The sequence below is a fragment of the Bacillus rossius genome, chromosome 1 (assembly GCF_032445375.1).
Source record: "Bacillus rossius redtenbacheri isolate Brsri chromosome 1, Brsri_v3, whole genome shotgun sequence".
In the NCBI taxonomy this organism is placed as follows: Eukaryota; Metazoa; Arthropoda; class Insecta; order Phasmatodea; family Bacillidae; genus Bacillus; species Bacillus rossius.
Genome location: NC_086330.1, coordinates 345039631 through 345059793, shown reverse-complemented (window position 1 = coordinate 345059793; position 20163 = coordinate 345039631). Strand labels below are relative to the sequence as shown.

General features: G+C 40.7%; 1 protein-coding gene across 2 annotated transcripts in view; it reads right to left on the bottom strand.

Moving 5' to 3' along the window:
• LOC134528159 (probable nuclear hormone receptor HR3) overlaps window positions 1-20163 on the bottom strand; it is a 428545-nt gene that overhangs the window by 74669 nt on the left and 333713 nt on the right. Inside the window, exon 1 of one of the 2 annotated variants that reach the window (XM_063361508.1) lies at window positions 13225-13531. The exons of the other annotated variant lie outside the window; for it this stretch is intronic. Within the exon in view, the coding sequence (XP_063217578.1) occupies window positions 13225-13300 (76 nt within the window). The 5' untranslated portion in view covers window positions 13301-13531. Of the gene's footprint in view, window positions 1-13224; window positions 13532-20163 lie in introns of those variants that run through there. 2 annotated transcript variants of the gene reach the window in all.

Genomic DNA, 20163 nt, shown 5'->3' with positions numbered 1-20163 from the left:
GGGCTCCCGGCTGGGTGGATAGCCTACAGTTCACAGGGATGAAAGCCACAACCCCAACCTGAACAGTTCCGAAGTTCACCGAAGTAAAAGGTTTGGTTGGGTTAGGTCAGTGTATTAAATAATATTTCTTTATTCCCCCACCCTCCGGCGGGGCAGTTATGTTAGGTTATCATAACTAAAATGAAATGTTGGTTAAGTTAAGTTAGCGTTATTAAAAATACTCTAAGACCGTAAAATGTATAAATCCTTGCAATAAAGCTTGTTTCGCAAGCGATCGGCAAACTTAGAAAAACTTCGGAACTGTCGGATTGTGGCTCTCAACCCTGTGAACTGCAGGCTTCCTCTGACTACAGTAGGATTCTGCGTTCGGCCAAGCGTCGAGACTGCACAAAAGGCAATATAAAAATTCGTATCGGTTTGAACTGACAGAATGATAAGGGCAAGCTGTTCCATACTTAAACATGTTTTTGGCATTTAAAACTGTTCTAATACTTTGAAATGAACTATAGTGGCATTATCTTGGTTTATTATGTATTGCTTAACAGTTCGCCAATGTAATAAATTGTCTACGTTAAGTACGTAATATTGATCAGATATTAATAAAGAGTACTTCAGAAAATGTATTAGTCCATGAAAGAAAAAAATAAGATGATAATGTTCAATAGCAAACGTCTATTCATATAAAAGTAAACTTAACAAAGATCTTAAAACATTTTTTTTTCATGTGTACGATATCTAGTAGGAGTAATTTCGTGAATGGAACGGAATTCGCATGGGACGGAAATGTGTAACCACGGCGCTGCCATCTGTGGCGGATGGAGCGAATAAAATTTCACAAAGCCTAAGGGAAACTTTATAGTATTAACATTTTAGTGAATTTAAACAAGATGGGAATATTTTTAACATTTTCATAGTTTAAAATCAGGTCCAAAACTGGGGTTTAGTATTTTTTCAAGTCTTTTTAGCTTTTATCGGAGCCGTTTCATTAGCTATCCTATAGTTCAAATATCGCTCTGCAAATGGAATAATTCGATAGTCAACGTAACCTCCGGCAGCGAATTCTAGCGGCGCGTGCGGAAACTACGTGCGATTCGCGTCCAGAAATGTAGTTGAAAACATAATTTGCGTATTTATCATGCTCGGCATTATCTTAAGGAATTCAACGTTAAATTTCGTGACCGAGTTTCGTATTATAAGTATATTTTCAACATGAGAAAACCATGAATTTGCTCAACACCGAGGTTAGATGTTACACGTCTCTGACAAGTACCGAAATACTGGCCCGCAATTTTTTTTTTTTTAATTTCAAAAGTTCTGCATAAAATTAAAAAAAACTTAAAAGTCGGAAGTTGATTCCGAGTTGATGAGAGTTAAAGAAAGAACGACGTCCTCTTTCCGTGTCACCGCGCGAGACTTGCCAGACTTCCGGGTTCGCTAACCGGGAGTTCAAAAGCTCGCAGACAGCCTCGCACTTAGTTAGTGGACGAGTCGCGGCCCCGATGCCCGATACCGCAACCTCGTCAGTGCATAATTTGCGAAACAAGGGTTCCGAAACTCGCCACGTCCATGCATGGGCGTAGCATAAAACTGCTCTACGATATATTTATACGAATATATGAAGCCTCTCCTATAACTGCTTTGGCAAATGTTAAATTACCTATACAACGTATTCGTTAGGAACTTCCATTATAGCTATTTTTAGGAGAATTACCGACCATTAGAGTACACTGACACATATTATCATCAGTTTTTTATGTATTGGCAAGCTTGTAAAGTTCATTGCCGGGAAAGATCTTCCTTTGTTAAGGCCGAGAGTACGCTTTAACGAATTTTCTTAGGCTGTGAAACTAGAAACTTTTAAAAACGTTAATTCGTCAGTAGTAATTTTTGAAACCCTAAATGAAATTAATGGGTCGCAGCCAATAATTGTCGACTTCATACATGTAACTAAGCCTCAAATACGTCAAAATGTTCCATTACAAACGAAAAAAAAATATATAATTTTTTTATGGCCAACGAACCGTTGTATTCGAGATGTCACCTTTCTGTTTCGCTTTTAAGGTGTCCTCCTTAAGGCACAGACTCACACGTGGAGTTTGTGATTATATTTTATTGTCATTGCTATTAATTAAGAGCTCTTTTGCATTTGTTGTTGGGTCACAAATTTATTTCTCCAGATATTTACCGAAACTTATTTTCAGGCTGTAAATGTAATGAAAGTGATCATAATTATGAACATTTGCATGAATTTTGATAGCTATTATATAATTGTTAGTAAATAAATGTTAATAATAGTTTAGAATACAAAATATACAAGAGCGCTATACTTTTTTTTTTTGTGAATGGAACAGATATATTTGTGTAAAATTACAAACATCATGAGATTTGTTTATTCCCATAAAAGCAACTGCATTTCTATAAAACAGTGTTATGTTTCTTACTCGGGCATATATGCTTTGTGTTAATAGTTGAAGTTATTTATAAGCCGTTTCCTGTTCGCTTTCCAGTATTAACTGAGCACAAAATAAGAAGAATATAACAAAATACTATCAAATTTTTGAACACTCGATCACCTTTTCAATTTTTTTTAAAAAAATATTATGCTTGAATGAAACATCAAATAAAATACAAAAATTTGCGTCAATTTTTGTAAGAAATACTCGGTATTATCTCGAATAACGTATTTAATACGTGCAAAAATAATCATAGCCATGTGTTTTACAAAATTACAAAATCTTTCTTGTGGTACTACAAACTGTTTCTTGGAAACTGGTTTCCAAAGGAATATCTTGTAAGAACACAGTTATAAATGTAAAGGAAAGTCCGTCAAATAAAAGTGTTGGAAAGACCCAGCCCTGACGCTCAGGCAGAGGCGATGGCTTGCCGGTGGAAAGAGGGGAGTGAGGGGAGGTATAACTCGCCGCTGATTGGTCGTGGTTACACTCCCCGGACCCGCGCAAGCAATCAGCGCCTGGAGCTTCCTGCTTCCTGCGGCTCGCGGTGCGAGGGGAACAGACGGGGGGATAACAGCGTGTGGCGCTGCGCTGGGGCAGGTGTGGCTGAGATACTGGTCTCAAAGTTAGTTAAGTTACCAGTGGTACCCATTTTACCCAACTATCACTTGCAAAGCAAGCACAGACACAATAACTGTTTACAGAACAATACGTACATAATTTAAACTTTTTTTTAGACTTATCCAATTTGAGACAAGTTAAACGACAAAGATTATACACAGAAAAAAAAATTTCTGTAATTTTACAAAAGATTCCGCTGGAAACCAGTTGCCAAGATATAGTTTACAATGCTACAAGAAAGATATTGTAACTTTGTAAAACACATGGCTAAGGTTATTTCTGAACATATGAAATACATTTTTCGAGATATTAAGAATTTATTACGAAATTTGGCGCATGATTTTATATTTCAATTAATATTTCATTCAAGCATAATTTTTTAAACCATGGAAAAGACAATGGAATAGTCAACAATTCAATTTTTTACTGTACTTATAAACACACACAATTACTACTGGAAAGCTATTCAGGGAATGGTCTAACTATTGGTGGTACTGGGACAACACACAGAATAAATGCCCGAGCAAGAATCCGAACCCAGTAATACTGCAAACACTATGTCACGGAAAATTTTATTTCAGGAATGCTGAAAGAAATAACTCAAGAAAAATAACTATGTTGCAACTGTCGCGAGAAGAAGGCGTTGAGCTTCGAGGTGATGAAAATAACCTGGAAACACACAAGGTATAATTTTCTTATGGCTTTCTAAGATATTACTTTTCTAAGTTGTGTGGTTTCGCGTTGTTTTGTTTACAAGTTACGTGTTTCTGAGTTGTGACAGTTCCAAGTTGTGTGTTTCTAAGTTATTATCGTTCAGATTTGTGACGGTTCTAAGTTACGTGGATTTTTTTGTCAAGTATTCTAAGTTATGACTTTTTTTTATAAATGGTGACCTTCCAAGTCACGTGCGGATCCGTCGAGCTGCCGCGAGGCTTCGCGTGTCTGGTTCGGCGCGCGCCAGGCCTGACGGACCGAGGCAGTCCGCGGCTTCGGACGGCGCCGCTCGTTCCGGAAGACGGCCACGTAGCGCCGTCCGCCGTTTCGCTGTTTCGTCTGATTGTCATTCGGCGCGGGCGGCGCAGGGGCACAATGCGCGCAGGCTGTTACAATCATTCCGGGAACAACTCTCCCCGCCCCGACGTGCGGCGACTGCCGCGCCAACTGTTGGAACACACCCGCTCGACGTGGTTACGGCATCCGCCGTACACTCCGCCGTAACTACACACCCGGAAATACTGCTGGTTCATTTGGCCACCGGTTGGACTGCACAAACATATACCTTGACAATGCTTTGATTATTGCTAGAGACCGGAAAAAATTCGCGGATTAATTTCGTGATATGTTAAATTTTAATAATCATACCATTATGCTGCTTCTGCTATTGGTTCACTATTAATATGTAGGACTCTTGGCCAATTAGAGACCGTCAGTCAAAGAAGTATCCAATCACAAGTTACCCACTTGATGTAGGCTTTTGGAAATACGCCATTGCTTAGCACATGTATGTCTGCAGAAGAAAACTAAAAAAAAAAAAAAAAAAAAAGAACACAAATGACAAAAAACACAAATTAAGCAAAAATTTCTGTTGTCAGGAATTAACGCCACACAATATTCCACAACAGGAATATGGTCAACAAACAAGGAAAAAACAAAGAAAAATGGACTAACAGAACGAAAAAACCCCCACAAATGATGACAGCACAAAAATTCCGAACCCAAAAAAAAATTCAACACAACAGTTGAAACTAGACAAAAAAAACACAGCAAAACGAAAAGACGAAACAAACACAATAGTTTTCCAAAAAAACAAAAAAACAAAAAGAGAAACGAAAAAACCCCCACAAATTATGACAGCACAAAAAATATTGAACCCAAAAAATTCAGCACAACAGTCAAAACGAGACAAAAACACGACCAAACGAAAAGACGAAACAAACACAACAGTTTTCTAAAACAGAAACAAGCGACGTTTCGGGAACTGCTATCTGCTCCCGTCCTCAGGCAGAGACGCACATGGTACGGAAACACAGGTGCGACTATTGTGTTTGTTTCGTCTTTTCGTTTTGCTGTGTTTTTGTCTAGTTTCAACTGTTGTGTTGAATTTTTTTGGGTTCGGAATTTTTGTGCTGTCATCATTTGTGGGGGTTTTTTCGTTCTGTTAGTCCATTTCTCTTTGTTTTTTCCTTATTTGTTGACCATATTCCTGTTGTGGAATATTGTGTGGCGTTAATTCCTGACAACAGCAATTTTTGCTTGATTTGTGTGTGTGTGTGTTTTTTTTTTCAGTTTTCTTCTGCAGACATACATGTGCTAAGCAGTGGCGTATGTCCAAAAGCCTACATCAAGTGATGCACTCCCATTGCACAAATCTTTCAAAGATAATACACAAGTATCCACTTGAGACACCTCAAAATTCAGCACCCAACTAACAGACGCCATTTGCCTAAGTAGGCAGAGGATCATGGAGTCTATCCTTAAGGTCATTGAGCTCGCGAATTTTTCCAGTCTCTAATGATTGCTAGGGGGCAGGTATTTTTCGCGAATAAATCTGAACGCAATAAGACTACAACAAGTGATATACATCAGCGGTTTCTTCCTTGTGAAAGGGGGACGTCTGCGAGAGAAGTCGTGGCCTTATTTGACCGAGCCCCTCAGGACGTGTTTGCTTCCGCACTGACTCAATGTGATTGGTGTTGTAACAAACGATATTGACCTGAAAGAACTCACCCAATCACGAGACGCAGACGATGCTACAGTGTTTTAACTTTCAGCTAGTCTCGGAATCTTTTCGCGAAATATGCATGCCCTTAATGATTGCTAGGGACTTAAAAACATTCGCGGTTTCAAAGACCTCTAGGATGGACTGAACAGTCCTGGACCTATTCGGGCAAATGTCACCCGTTCGTTGGTTGCCGAATTGCTTGACTTCTCAACTGGGTAGCCTGTAATTCGACGCTTCTTTGGTTGAGAGTTTCCCACTGGCCCAGAGAACTGTTAGCCAATTTAATGAGCAGCAAAACGGTATAAATGTATTTGAATTTTACCTTATCGCGTGTTGAATTCGCGAATTTTTCCGGTCCCTAATGATTGATTCACAATAATTGTTTTTGGACACTACCCTCTACGACTGTGGACTGGTCAACCAATAGCTGGCAGTGGAGATATAAACTCGACCTTCCAAAGAAAATATGTGTATAAGTAAATCGTTCCACTAATGTACGGGTTCAATCTAAAATAAAATGTTAATAAAGGTGCTACTCACTCAAGTATTTAGCTGGTATAATAAAGTATTTAGTTCAAAAGAAACAGGTTGCCAATTAATTAAGTTAGGAAATAAAATTCCCAAAAAAAAAAAAACTGCCGCCCGCTAAAGGAGAAAATTCTTTCCGCGACCAGCGGATGGATTCGCTAAGTTGGCAACACTGCAACGACAGACGATGGTCCGTTTCCGGGATGGTCTCGCGAGAATTGTGGGTGGTGGGTGCAGCCATCAACCCCCCCCCCCCTACCTCAGGGGTTACAAAAGTCCAAGTGCCCCGACTACTGCTTGGCAAACTCTTTACCGCCCGACCGACGTTTCAAGGGCGAGGTGTTGGCTTTAGATGGGCGAGCGGTCATTTATAAAATACCTGGATATCCGTAGGTCATTAGTGTGAAATACAAGCTTCATCTGATATACGATCAAGAGCACTTACATGTCGGGAAATATCATCGAAGCTCTTATTATGACAGCTTAATATTCTTCCGTGATTTCTGATAAACTTACTGGTAAATGGTTGCCTAGAATATTCATTAAAAAATACTGATTAAATATAATAATTTGTTTGGACTGACATCTTAATTGTTCACAACGATTATAGTAAATAATTAGAAATAACAACTCTTATAAATACAGCAAACAAAATAGCCCTTGAGCGGACATCATTGTGTGCGGGAAAATAAACGCTTTTAAGTATTTTCGCTAAACGATTTACTCTCCATTGGTTTTGCATGTCTGAGAATTCGGCATGGAGTACAGGACACTGCATGTCAACGAAATGGTGAACTGCAAAGCCAATTTCAAATATCTCAATTTGGAAAGCAACCAAAAAAGTGATAAATATTTCTATACAGCTGGCATAATAGCTAAACAAAAAGTTTTTTTCATTACTTTTATATGAATACTACTTATTTTACAAAATTTGTAGAATGTATATAATATCGTCTATTAATAATGGAAAAACTTTTTGTCATTAATGGAATTTATCTTTATCAGAAAGTTAAAACAACGAAATAGCTTTAGCATAAATTTCTATAGGTACTCTTTCGGAAACCCAACAGCCTCAATATTTTGGAACCCTGATAGCCAAGAAATACTGACAGCCAATATTGAGATCCCTACGCATGGCAATTATAAATGTGATTCACAGCTCCTTCAAGCATGCTCAAACTACCTGGAATCTACAATGTAATTTTTATTTGTAAAAGGAACAAAAATATTCATGTAAAATTACAGATATTTATAAATATGTACATGTACATGAAAACAAATGCATCGCTACAAAATAGTGTTCGCAATTTGGAGTTTTACCCGGACATTATTTTATGCTTTATGTACCTCCAATAGTTAAATTTATTTGTAAACCGTTCCCTGAATATCTTTCGATAAGCATGATAAAACAAAATATAAAAAGAAGCTTGGATGAAACATTAATTATAATGTTTTTAAAAGATTATGCACCAAATTTCGTAAGAAACACTCAATATTAACACGAAAAAACGTATTTAATATATTATGCAAATTTATCGTAACAGTGTGATGTACAAAGTTAAATGTATTTCTTATAGTGTTACAAGCTATTCCTTGAAAAATGGTTTCCAATGGAAACGTTTGTAAAATTACAAAAACTTTTCTTCTTCTGGGTGTTGTAAGTAGTTTGTCGGGAGAAGCGCCTTTATGGTGCGCAGCCCGCATAGCGCCTCTTCTTCCGTCATTGCACACAGTTTGCAACACTGCCGTTTAGTTGCACAGTTAACAGCTGTCGTGAGACCGTTGTGTCGCCGTGTCGTCGACAGCTTCCCCCCCCCCCCCCCTCGCCAACAATCACGTGGACGCGGTGCCGTTAAGAACACTGTTTGCACGCCGCGGTTTAATTACAACCGTCCCCGGCGACTCGGTTAATAAGAAGAAAGCCATGCCGAATCGCTGCAACGAAACCGTCCTATTTGCAACATAAATGTCATGCCAGACAGTTAAAATTACGTCACCCCCGATGTCTCAAACGAGGCCGACAGAACAAAAAAAAAATATTAAAGAGCATAGCAAATCGAAAGTTTGTTTTAATTAACGAACTCACGTTTACAACGAAGTTCGTCTGCACTAAGCATCTTTTTTTAGCAGCTAAATAGCAGTAGGGTTGTGTGATACTATCCTGGCTGAACAGTAGAGTTCTATTCGAGATGATTTTCGCAAGCACTTTATGAAATCGACTCTGTGACAAGAGACCAGTATATACGTATGTATGTATATGTGTGTATATATATATACATATTTTGATCGCTGGCTAGTGAAAGTCAAAGAAGGACATATATTGGAGTGACTAATGACTACTTGTATAGTATCCGCGAAGTCAGGAGCTTTAGTATATGCTTAAAGCTTCTCAAAATTCCTTAACGTTGAAGATAGAAAAAAACAAAAACAAAAAAAATGACCACTTTGGTATTGTCCTAGTATTATTTTATTCAATTAAGTTTCAGAAATTTATATTTTTAAAAGACAAAGTCAGAATCAGTGTGTTTGTTTGCCTCATAAACGGGGAGCAAATATGTATGTCAGTTCCGGAAATTCTATGGTAGCATAAAGCCTACTGTGTTCATGCGTACTGCCGTCGTTACTGTGTCGTCCAGATCACCTGTTCAGTTCGTCTGAGTGTCGGTGTGTTGTCCAATGTTGTTTCCCTGTATTTACTGTTCTTGTCGCAACAGTCTCGTCGATGTATGCCTCGCTGCGCTTGTCTGAGCTGTCATTTTTTTTTCTTTTGACTAAATTCCTTCCGCGGAATTATATTTACTGTCTAGGCCGATACTAGCTTGTTCTCCGTTGTTTGAGTATTCGGTGTCCATTCTTGAGGTTTTTGAAGATGCCAGACCAGCTATGGCGTAAATATGAAATGGATTATTTCGCCATCTCTCTTAAAAAAAGTTTTCAAAGAGTTCATTGCAGTTCTTACTTAAATACTACTCAATCTAATGGCAAAGACAGGGTCACCACTTAATAATAAGTCACAGGCGCGAGTCTCCGACGAAATGCCCTCCACGCCAGTTCGGTTCCTTGTCGGCAGAGGCGACCAGACGTTTCAAGCGCATGCAAGTGTCGCCTTTAGTGCTCTCGCGCTGACGCAGAAGTCACAAAGCGCGCCGTGACAGGTACCTTATTTGCTAGGCGCGTGAATCGACCACGGATTACTATTTTCCACTGGAGGCTATCTGCAGGAAACCTCAAAATAGTTTTCTCCCTCTTTCAAACAACTACCACTTCCCTACCCTCAAGGAGGTGGTATCACAAAATGTATTTTGCTGTTATTAATTCATGTTTCTGCTAATTATTTTAAATAAATTAAAAATAAATTCTTTACAGATATATAGGTTTTTTTTATGAAATGGTTCATCATTTTTTTTTTGAGAAACCTAAATGCCAAATTATAATTCCATCGTAGAATGAATAACGGGCGTGAAATTATGAGGTTTACGATGTTTTGAATTTAACTTTGATATGTGGACACTGGTATCGTACAGATTTTTTAAAATTATAACTGAAAAAAATACAGATTTTCACGACAAACAGTTAATGCTTCAATTCATGCTGGAATTAAAATATAATTTGACATTTAAGTTCCTCTAAACCATTAACTGAAGTGATGTAACTACGTTTTAACTATAAGTCGCATGTAGTTTTATTATTTATTAAGTTTTAATCATCGGTAAGATTAGAAAATCATAGATGCACAATTTAGTACACTACGTCCTTGAAACCGTGCGAAATCATGAAAGGGAAGGCGTGCGGCATAATATCAGGCTGAGATAAACATTCGCTCTTCGCCGAGTTCAAAGTAGAGGAATCGACTCCCGCTCGAAGTAGCAGCAGGGTTAAGGCCCCTACACACACATTCAGTCCCGCTCCCAGTTAGGAACGGCCTGAAGCCTTCCCCACACAAGATCAGTCTTGTGGTTGCTGTTGCTGTTGGATTTATCGTTTTCATCGTAGAATATGGAAGAAACTTTGGATGTTGCAGTTGTAGTTGCACTTTCAGTTAAAAAAACAATTAAAAAACAACTACAAAAAATAAATAGTATGAACAAAGATGTCTGACACGACACTCAGCTGATGGACTAATTGTTTGGACCGACAGTTTGGACTGGCGAGACGCTGTTCCCAAACACGGAAAAGTTCGTACTTAGGGATTTCGATCTCACAGTCCGATTTGATGGAAAGTCAGCAGTAATTACACGTATGAAAAAAACGTGATAAAGTTCACGCCAATAATTAACACTCATTGCTGTAAAAAAAAGAAAAAGAAAAAAAACACAAGTTTGCATACAACTTAACATTTTAAAAAGCTGTTTTATAAGTTCCATGATTTATATTAATTTGAGGTACTTAAAAAAAAAGATGAAGTTCTTATAACATGAGCTATAAATATATTTATCGTGCGATAATTCAGAACGTGTTTCATGTTTCTCTGCTTCCATAAAATAAATAAATACGCCTTGATTCCGTAAATGGACGTCTAAATCACTAGTAGTTACGAAGTAATAACCGGCAGCAGTGCCCATCAGTTGCGACTATCAGTCCACCGTCCTCGCACACACACACTACAGTTGCGACTGTTTAGGTCCGACGGATGAGTCCGAAGTCAGTTCTAACTGCTCGTGTGCGGGAGACCTCTAGCCGACCCCCGCGGCGCGAAGAGTTGCGAGGTTCGACCACCGGCTAAGACATTGACTCAGTGCAGTCAGGCACAGACGCAAATCTGTAGGATTTGGCAAAGTTTTGCACGTGGGTTTTAACCGATACAAGTCAACTCTGGATAGGGTGATTGTACGTACGTTATACCTATACTACCTATATGTTGGCCTACATGGATGCTATAAGCAGAATCCTTTATAATATGCAGAAAGTTTTTCCACGAATATAGTTTTGACGTTTACGTTTTCCCACCCTGTTTCACAGTCAGGATTTTACAAGCGCAAGTGGGCCCCCTCAGTGAGGGGCTTCTTAATTCCAGGGACTACGCCCTGACCCATTCCCCCCCCCCCCCTCCCCAAGTATTTACGCCCATACAGTCAGGGTCATGCGAGATTTGTGATATTTCCCTGATACTATGTTAAACTTTACTAAATTTTATACGTATGTCAAAATGAGAACGATCCCCCATCTACCTTCCTATTTGCATAGCCTCGCTATTTTTTTATAATGAAGTTAATTGCTAATTAATGATGCGTTGTTACAATCTTTGTTTTAAAATAGTGGCATATTTACGACTCTTCCAAGCGACTTCCTTTACGGCTTTTAAAACAACTACGTACAGGTACGGTTTGTTTCGCTAAAAAAAAATTGCTAACCAGAAGTGACTTTAACTTCAGAACAGACACACAATCCGTGGACTAATAATTCCATGAAATTTTATGTATACAATTAAGTCGGTTGTTGTTTGTTCATTGGCAGCTGCCACCGCCGTCTGTCCTGGTAACCCATCATTCAAATTTTGGGAGAAGTATAGATCCCGATGCCATAATTGATGACGTCACTAACATGACGGCGCTGACTATACATGTAGCTCCAAAACTCACGTCATAATTTGTGTTTATATTCACGGCGCTATTTAATTTGTCACTGTTTCCAATATTTGTATGTTCATTTTTAGCTTCTAGTTCTTCTGGTCAATTGAAATTGCACGATATCAGTGATCCACGGTGACGTGGGCGTAGACCCTGGAACCAAGAAGCTCCTCGCTGAGGGGCTTGCAAAAATTGTGACTCTGGTGAAAAGGAGTTGATAAACGTAAACGTTAAAACTATGGATTATGGGAAACTTTCTGTACATTTTAAAGCTTTCTGCTTATTTAACCTACAGTATATAGACAGTATACAACATACCAGCACCCTAACGAAAAAAATGACACGTGTAGGTTAAAAACTACGCGCAAAAAACTCTCCCTTCCCCAAAAAAAGTGAATATCCGCAGGTCCCCGCTAATCCTATACATTTGCGCCCCTGCATACGTGGATTTCGCAGAGGCTCCTGCGCATAGTTCAACACATGCTCCGCTCAGCAGTAGTGGTTAGTAAGCCAGTACATAGAACGGGGTTGGGGTGTGACCGGCGGGAGAGGGTGGGGGTGGGAGTTACCTCTGATGGAGTTGGCGGAGCGCTTGTCTCCCAGCAGCCCGTCCGGCGGCGGCGGGCTGGTGCTGTCGGCCGAGGCGGCGTCGAGCGCGGCCGGGGGCGGCTTGGCGGCGGCGGCTACGAAGTGCTGCTGCTGCTGCTGCTGCTGCTGCTGCTGGTGTATCTGAGAGCCGCCGCCGCCGGCCGCCGCCGCCGCCGCCGCCCACGAGTGCGCCTGCAGCAGCTCGTCCAGCGCGTCCATGGGCGGGCCGGGGGCGGCCGCCGCCGCATGCTGGCCTCCGCCGCCTCCGCTGCCTCCGCCCGCCTCCGTCACCCCAGCATCTCGGCGCGCTCCCGCCCCCGACAACACTCAGTCGCCCGGCCCCACCCCTCCCCCCGAGCAACACGCGCCCCGGACCCCTGTGCGTGTGTGTGTGTGCGCGCGATCTCCCCCCGCCGAGCTAACAGCACATACACTTACAACATCCAACGTCTCCCGCTAGCCGTCGGCAGCTATGCTGAAAGTATTCCTGCAAGTGCCAACGAGAACTACGATACAGAACAACTGCGTGCTTATCATTTGCCCGGGACTGCTGTCGCAGACAAAGTATTCACGACCGACGCACACCGCCAGGCGAGGGTATCAAAATTAAAAAAGTACGCAGCACAACGAAATAACAGTTGCGGAAGACACACACACATTCACAGGAAAAAAAAAAGTAAAGAAGTAATTTATTTTTTTTAACAGAGTAAAGAAAGAAAAATATATATATTCAGGAGCACCGAACTCGTATGATGCGACGAACAAGTCCACGAAGTTGGCACCCGTGGAGGCGCTGTCGCAAGTTGACACTTCTCAAACATCCTCACTTCTGTTTCGACTTGCGGAAACGTAAAAAATAAAAAATAAAAATAAAAAAATAAAATAACGATAACAATTTCGCGCACCACAATATCGATTTAAAATTAAAACACGAATGATCGACAGCGGAAGCGCGTGAGAGTCGCTCTTCCGGGCTGACTCGCTCACTCGCGGCGGACACACTCCCGGTAATTCGGACCGGACGCCGAAAAAAAAAAGGTTCACGCGGTGGGTTAAAGACACAAACTGACACTTTTAGCCCCGGCGGGACTGAGACACTAGCCGGGCTCAGTCAGTGCCCCCCCTCCCCTACATCGGCCCCCTCCTCCTATCACCCCCTCCCCTCGCCGGCTGCCAGCCGCTCTCTCTCTCTCTCCTCACTTCTCCTGAACGCCCTTCCTAGTTCAATGACCTATCGGCGCGGGCTCGCGCGTCGGGGAGTGACGAAACACTCCCGAGCGCGCGCGCGCGCACGCACGGTCCGGACCGAAGATTCCCGAACAAGCCCGAAAACCTCCGGAGCCGAGAAGAGCGTCTGGTCGGCTTCGGGGAAAAGAGGAGGTGGAAGAGAAAACACGCGAGACAACCGCGCGCCAATTCAAGTCTCGGACGCCGGCAACACCTCGCGGTAAAAATGTCGCGCTGCGGTTGGTAGCGCCGTGTTTCCCCTCTCAAACCCCCCCCCTCCAACGTTTCACTGGCGGTAGTGATTCACGCGGGCGCCGGGCGTCGAACCGAAATCCGTGGAACGTTGCGCATGCGCGCGGGGATTCTCCCCTCCTCCCCCCCTTCCCGTCAGCTATCATCCCAACACCAACCACCCCTTTAATCAACAGAGGAAAGTTACCCGAACTTCACGACTGTTGCGTCGCACGGAGAAGGGGCACTGACATCCATAATGGGCGGGCATAATGTGCAATGAATTAGCAAACAAATTCCCCAGTGCAATTTAAGTCCCTAGTGTAATTTATGTTAAGCTAGCTAAGTTCATTAATGCTACAATAACGATCCTGGCTTGCGAATTTAATATGCATGGGAAAGGTAAGTTCTTTGGATGATTCTTTCAGTCTGGAAGATTGATGTAAACCATTTTGATGGACATACGCCATTGTTGTATGTCATAGATAAACCCCAAGAATGATGAATATGCCTACACAAACACACATAAAAAAAATTAAAATGAAAAGACAAAATATACAATTTCGTAAAAGGAATAAGTCAGACGCTGACAACGACGAGAGAGATGCAACAAGAACATATAATTCGACAAACAACGCAGCAACAAGTAGACGAACCCAACTAGGATACAAAACAGATAATCTGTACAACAAACACAACGACGACACGGGGTTCCACAAGCGAACACTTGTGGCTTCTCTGTTATACACATTGAAAATTTCAATGATGTGTGTTCATAAACATGTTTAAATCGTGGGAAAGGTGTTAAAAAGGGAAAGAGGGGGTGGCATTATTACTATTTTTAACAGCGCGAAAAATCTGGGGGAAAAAAAACTGATCTTAGTCCTCACTTTACGCAGTTTATTAACACCACATGTCTTTCCGTAATGTCAAACGAAGACTGCCTGTGAATGATAGGTACATATTTTCTTAGAACTTTAGAATGGTAGGTACTGATTTCAGTGTGGAACGTAAAATGAGACCTAGTGTTTAAATTTTCTGTCTCTTTTACAGTTTTTTTTTTATTTATTTTTTTTATTTTAAGAATGGTTAATTCAATTTAAATAATCATGCATAAAATATTTTAAGAAGTCTTTGTGAAACTGAAAGCTTGACAAGAGTAACTAAGGTATAGTCAACATTTGTCACGTTGCTTATATATATATATATATATATATATATATATATATATATATAGAGAGAGAGAGAGAGAGAGAGAGAGAGAGAGTAGAAACATTCAACGTAGCGAATGAATTACTGATAGAAATAAATTTCCATGCTTAAAAAACGCAGGTGGAATCATTTAAGTTTCTAATCAAAATAAATGCGTTCATTACGTGAATAGCCACAAAATTTCAAACGGAAACAAAACCGCTAACGAGGTTATCCGCGGCGCGTCCCACACGCCCAGCTGACGTCACAGCAAGCGGGTGAACAGCTGTAGGAACACGCCTGAAGGGCAGTTACCCCCATCGAGTAATCGATTCCAGGAACCTCCTGCTCACCCCTTCACCCCACCGCCCCAACCGTGCACCTAGAAATTCATTGCCCCCTAAAGGCGATGACGCAGAACAACGCTGCATTAAGCCAAGGTTGATGGACGCGCCACTATCGTGGTACGGTGTACCATAAACCATGACGAAGCAGTCGTGGTACGTTAAATGTACCATCATCATTTGACTGCAATGCAAGGCCGGGTTGATAAACTACGGTACAAGAACGCGCCGAATGTTGCCCATACAGCCGACCGCGTACATCAGGGAACGTTATCAATCGAATCGATGTGCAACATAAATCATTTTGATAGAAATAAATATTGTGGAATACATTTTATAATCTTTGATAGTCACAAAAAAAAATAATCGCAAATATTTTTAAAATACGTTATCATAGGATCAAACTCATTTATCAAGAACTGAGGTGTTTCGCTCGTAATTCGAACGCGTCCCAATAGAAGGTGCCAATGGGCTAGATTATATTAAAGCTCTGGAGAAACCTCCCTACAATTAGGAAGGGGGCGGAGAAATCCTAAACCCCTCCCCCCCCCCCCCCAAGGTTAAAATTAGAATAAAAATTATAATAATTTTCGCAGCCGATAAGGATTGTGGCTTGCGCTTGGTTGTGAAGTGTGTCTTCTATGGCACAGGGCACAGCAAGTATTGTGTACCTTTTAAGATTCCCGGGCCCGTCGCCTTGTTAGACCATTATTAATACTCAAAAATTTCAAAATAGTTTGGTATATTATATTTTAAAAAACTTGAAGTGAATACCTGTTTTTCGTATTTTGCAACATTTAAAATAACGTTATGACGAATATTTAAAGAAGTAGTCAAATAAATACAACAGCATAATATTGAGCTTTATCGTAAAAGTACTATCTTATGGTGCAAGAGTACCAATATTGTGAATGTTCTGTTCCATGGTACGATATCGGCGATGTGACATCCCTGCACAGAATAAACAAATGTTTTGTACTTTTACACAAGATTCCCTTGGAAACAAGTTGCTAAGGAGTGGTTTGTAATATTATAAGAAAAATATTGTAACGTTGTACAAAACATGGCTATGGTTATTTTTGCATACGTGGAATACGTCTTTCGAGATAATGCTGAGTATTTATTACGAAAATTGGCCCATAATTTGATATTTTTATTGATGTTTCATTTAAGCATATATGACACGGAAAATACAATCTGACTTTGTTTTGTTTATCATGTTTATTAATGTGCGCAGTTAATACTGTAAAACTATTCAGGGGACGATTTATAAATAACCAACTATTGAAGGTATTGGGACAACACAAAGCATAAATGCCTGGGCAAGAACCCGAACCCAGTATTACTGCGAACACTATGTGGTAGTGATACAGTTGTTTTAAATGTAAATGAACAAATGTACAAATATAGGTTATTTTACATGAGTATTTATGTCCCATTTAAAAAAAAAAACATATTACTGTTGTCCGCTACGCGTCGCTCTTCGAGATAACGCTTCACGCTCACAAAGGCAAGTCCCGTGTCACTGTCTCTCTCAAACCTTCGTGTCGGGCTCACTATCTGCGTCTGACAGTCGGGAAGAGAAACAAATCAACCGAAAATTCTCGTTGGGACATAGGCATCGAATTTACAGATGCATGGAAAAGGCGTCGCGGGGTGAAGGTTTTTTTTTCCCCCGGAACTTCTGGTAAAAGAATTGTGATCATGATCCACTACGCACTACTTTGATAAAAATACATGGTTCTGTTTAGAAATGTTAGTTTACCGGGAAAGTATTTTTGGGAAGCCTTTCCGGTGATCTACCGGGAAATCTTCTGCAAAACCGGCAAAATTTTCCGAGTTTAACTTTCACATGAACATCCAAATAAATTTTATCAACCGTTTTACACAAACAGAACAAAATTAAGTATAAGTGCAATTTGATTTCTTACCAACTTACCGCTCACTTATCATTTGGAAATTGGGTAGGACCCATACTACCTACCAACTGATAGGGACCAATAATTGTTTACAAAATACCTGCTAATCAGCAAAAAATAAATTGTTGTGTAACGTATATCAACTTATCTTAAATAATGTAAAACTATGTTGGTAACGGAAAAAATATAAATTTTCCGGGAAAATAAGTGTTCATTATTTTTCAAATTTCTAGTGTAATAACTCAAATTATGTACTCATTCCCCTCCCAGACTGTCACTTTATAGGGAGAACAACGAAGTGAGACTACACACAGACGGAGAGAAGTATTGGATAGATAGTCCCTTCCGAACCCAATTTCATTTAAAGCATATTATTTAAGTTTATTTTAATACTTAATTTCATGTACTGAAATTTTATTTCTTTGAAAATTATATGAAACAATAAAAATATGGTATATTCAAGAATAATATGTAATATTCGTGTAATGAGATTATTAATATTAGTACAATTTGTGTTCGATAGCTATTTGTAATACGATATATTGTTTTAAAGATTGCTATAAAATAATCCACACATCTGGATAATTGGGGAAAAAATGTTTACAATCGCACATAGAACCGATCCAATGATAATTTTAGAACAAAATTTATCTCAAAGCATAAATGCTCGGGTAAGAATCCGAACCCAGTATTACTGCGAACACTATTTTGTAGTGATACAGTTGTTTTTAGGTAAATGTACAAATTTACTAATAACTGTCATTTTACATGAATATTTCTGTACCTTTTACAAAAAAAATGTGTCAACTAACTTACTGGGTTAATTCATGGTTAATTTTCATGCAACGTATTATTTATTTTTTCGATAGCGATCCCGATGCAGCACGCATTGTACAGCTTCTTGTACGTCGATGTTTCTGAGTCCCCCGAAATTTAAATGGGCTAGAGAACTAGAGAACAAGTGATCTGAATTCTATACTGTCGAGAGGAATTTCTTCCAACGACCAAAACTATGTGCGTCATCCCCCAAACTATCATAAAGTTTTAACGGACAAACATCCACTTGAAGTTCTCTTCTTTCCCCCTTCCCTGGTATTTTTATCACTCCTATAAATATATGTACAGTACCAGTAATACTAAAACTTTTTTTTTTTATCCTCGACGACTATTGATCCGGAGTAACTGAAGTTTGAGGTCCAGTTACTCTTGAGTCATTCCGTAGCAGATCCGTTATAACCATCACGAGTAACTTACGGAATGCTGTGCAGTAGACGTACTCAAACTCAGGTTCCAGTTACTTACTGAAACCTTCACAACGAAGCCGGCTTGACTCACTATGAATATGACATACTCAGGAGGTCCGCCCATTCAGAGGTGTATTAGTGCTACTGAGGCGAGATGATAAGTGCGACGCTCGCTGGTGCTTCCAGCGCGGTGTCGCCTCTTATGCGCATAGAACAACGATTATATCGTGGGCTTAGTGGAAAAAGTTGGTAAGTCCACTTTTTTTTTGTGAAAATGAGGTAACTCCACAGATGAAGTTGTAAGGGCAATATCTTCGCCAAGAAAATGTTTGGAAGTCCAAAAAATGAATGATTGTGGACGTTTTCTTCTAGCTTTATTCAGGCAAGTCCATTATAACGCTATTCTAGGCAAGCAAAAATTGGTAAGTGAACTAACAGTCTTTTTTTCCAGAAATTGGACTTACCGACTTTTTCCACTAAGCCCACGATATTTGAGTGGCGACCATAACATTACATACCGGAGAAATGATGGTAAAGGTGTAATGCAAGTCCCTTGAGTATTTTTGAATAATCTGTACCGGAAGTTTCAGGGCTAAAAAAGCATTCCAAAAATACGTTTTGAAAACTAAACACAGCAACAGGACCACTAATTCGCCCTCATGGATTCTTAAATGTTTTTCGTAAACACACGCCACTCGGATATCTGGAGCAGTTTTCAAATCGCGTGGTTTCTTGTGAAGCTCTGCAAACACCGCGTGTGTGCCCGGGTTGCGGGGGGGGGGGGGGGGGGGGTGGAGCCTTAAAGTGACAACGGAATGTCTGAGACCACAAGCAATAAGTTATAATTAACGCTGGTAGTGAGTCAGGCTCGGATAAAAGAACCACGAGATGGCAGACAGATCGAGAAATGGGGCAGTTCCGGAACTACACTATACCCTGTTAAAAAAAAGACCCTAAGATGTTAAGAATTGGTTTGATGGCGTGTGAAATCATAACAGGCACACGATAACGTCGTCTAAGCTACTAATGTAGGCCCATATGTTAGTGTGTTAGTATTAATAGTAATATAAATTTTTTGAATACAGGTATCCAAATTTTAATGGTTTTTTTTCTGTATTTTATTTTTTAAAAACTCCCCCTCCGCCCCTACGAAAAAAATAATCCTTTCCCCGCCACTGCGGAGTGTATCTCCGCTCGCACAGCGCTGGCCGGTCTTCCCGCGTCGCGCGGCCAGTACTTACCTTGCCAGCACCCGCCGCGCCGCGCCGTGCGAAACCCCCCACCCTCCTGCTCCCAACCCACAACCCCCTGCGGCACGGGATGTTACGTAACTCCGGGGCGGTGACGTCAGCCGCGGAGGTGAAAGCGCGCCGCGCGAAGCCGCCTGCCCCATCCCCCCCCCCCCCCCAACCCACCAACAAACCTACCACCAAACCTACCACCAAACCGTCTGCGTGCGAGTCGATCTGCGAAGAGGAAAGGTCCTCTGAGGATATCTCGCTGTGGCGACGTGCCGAGCCATGCAAGC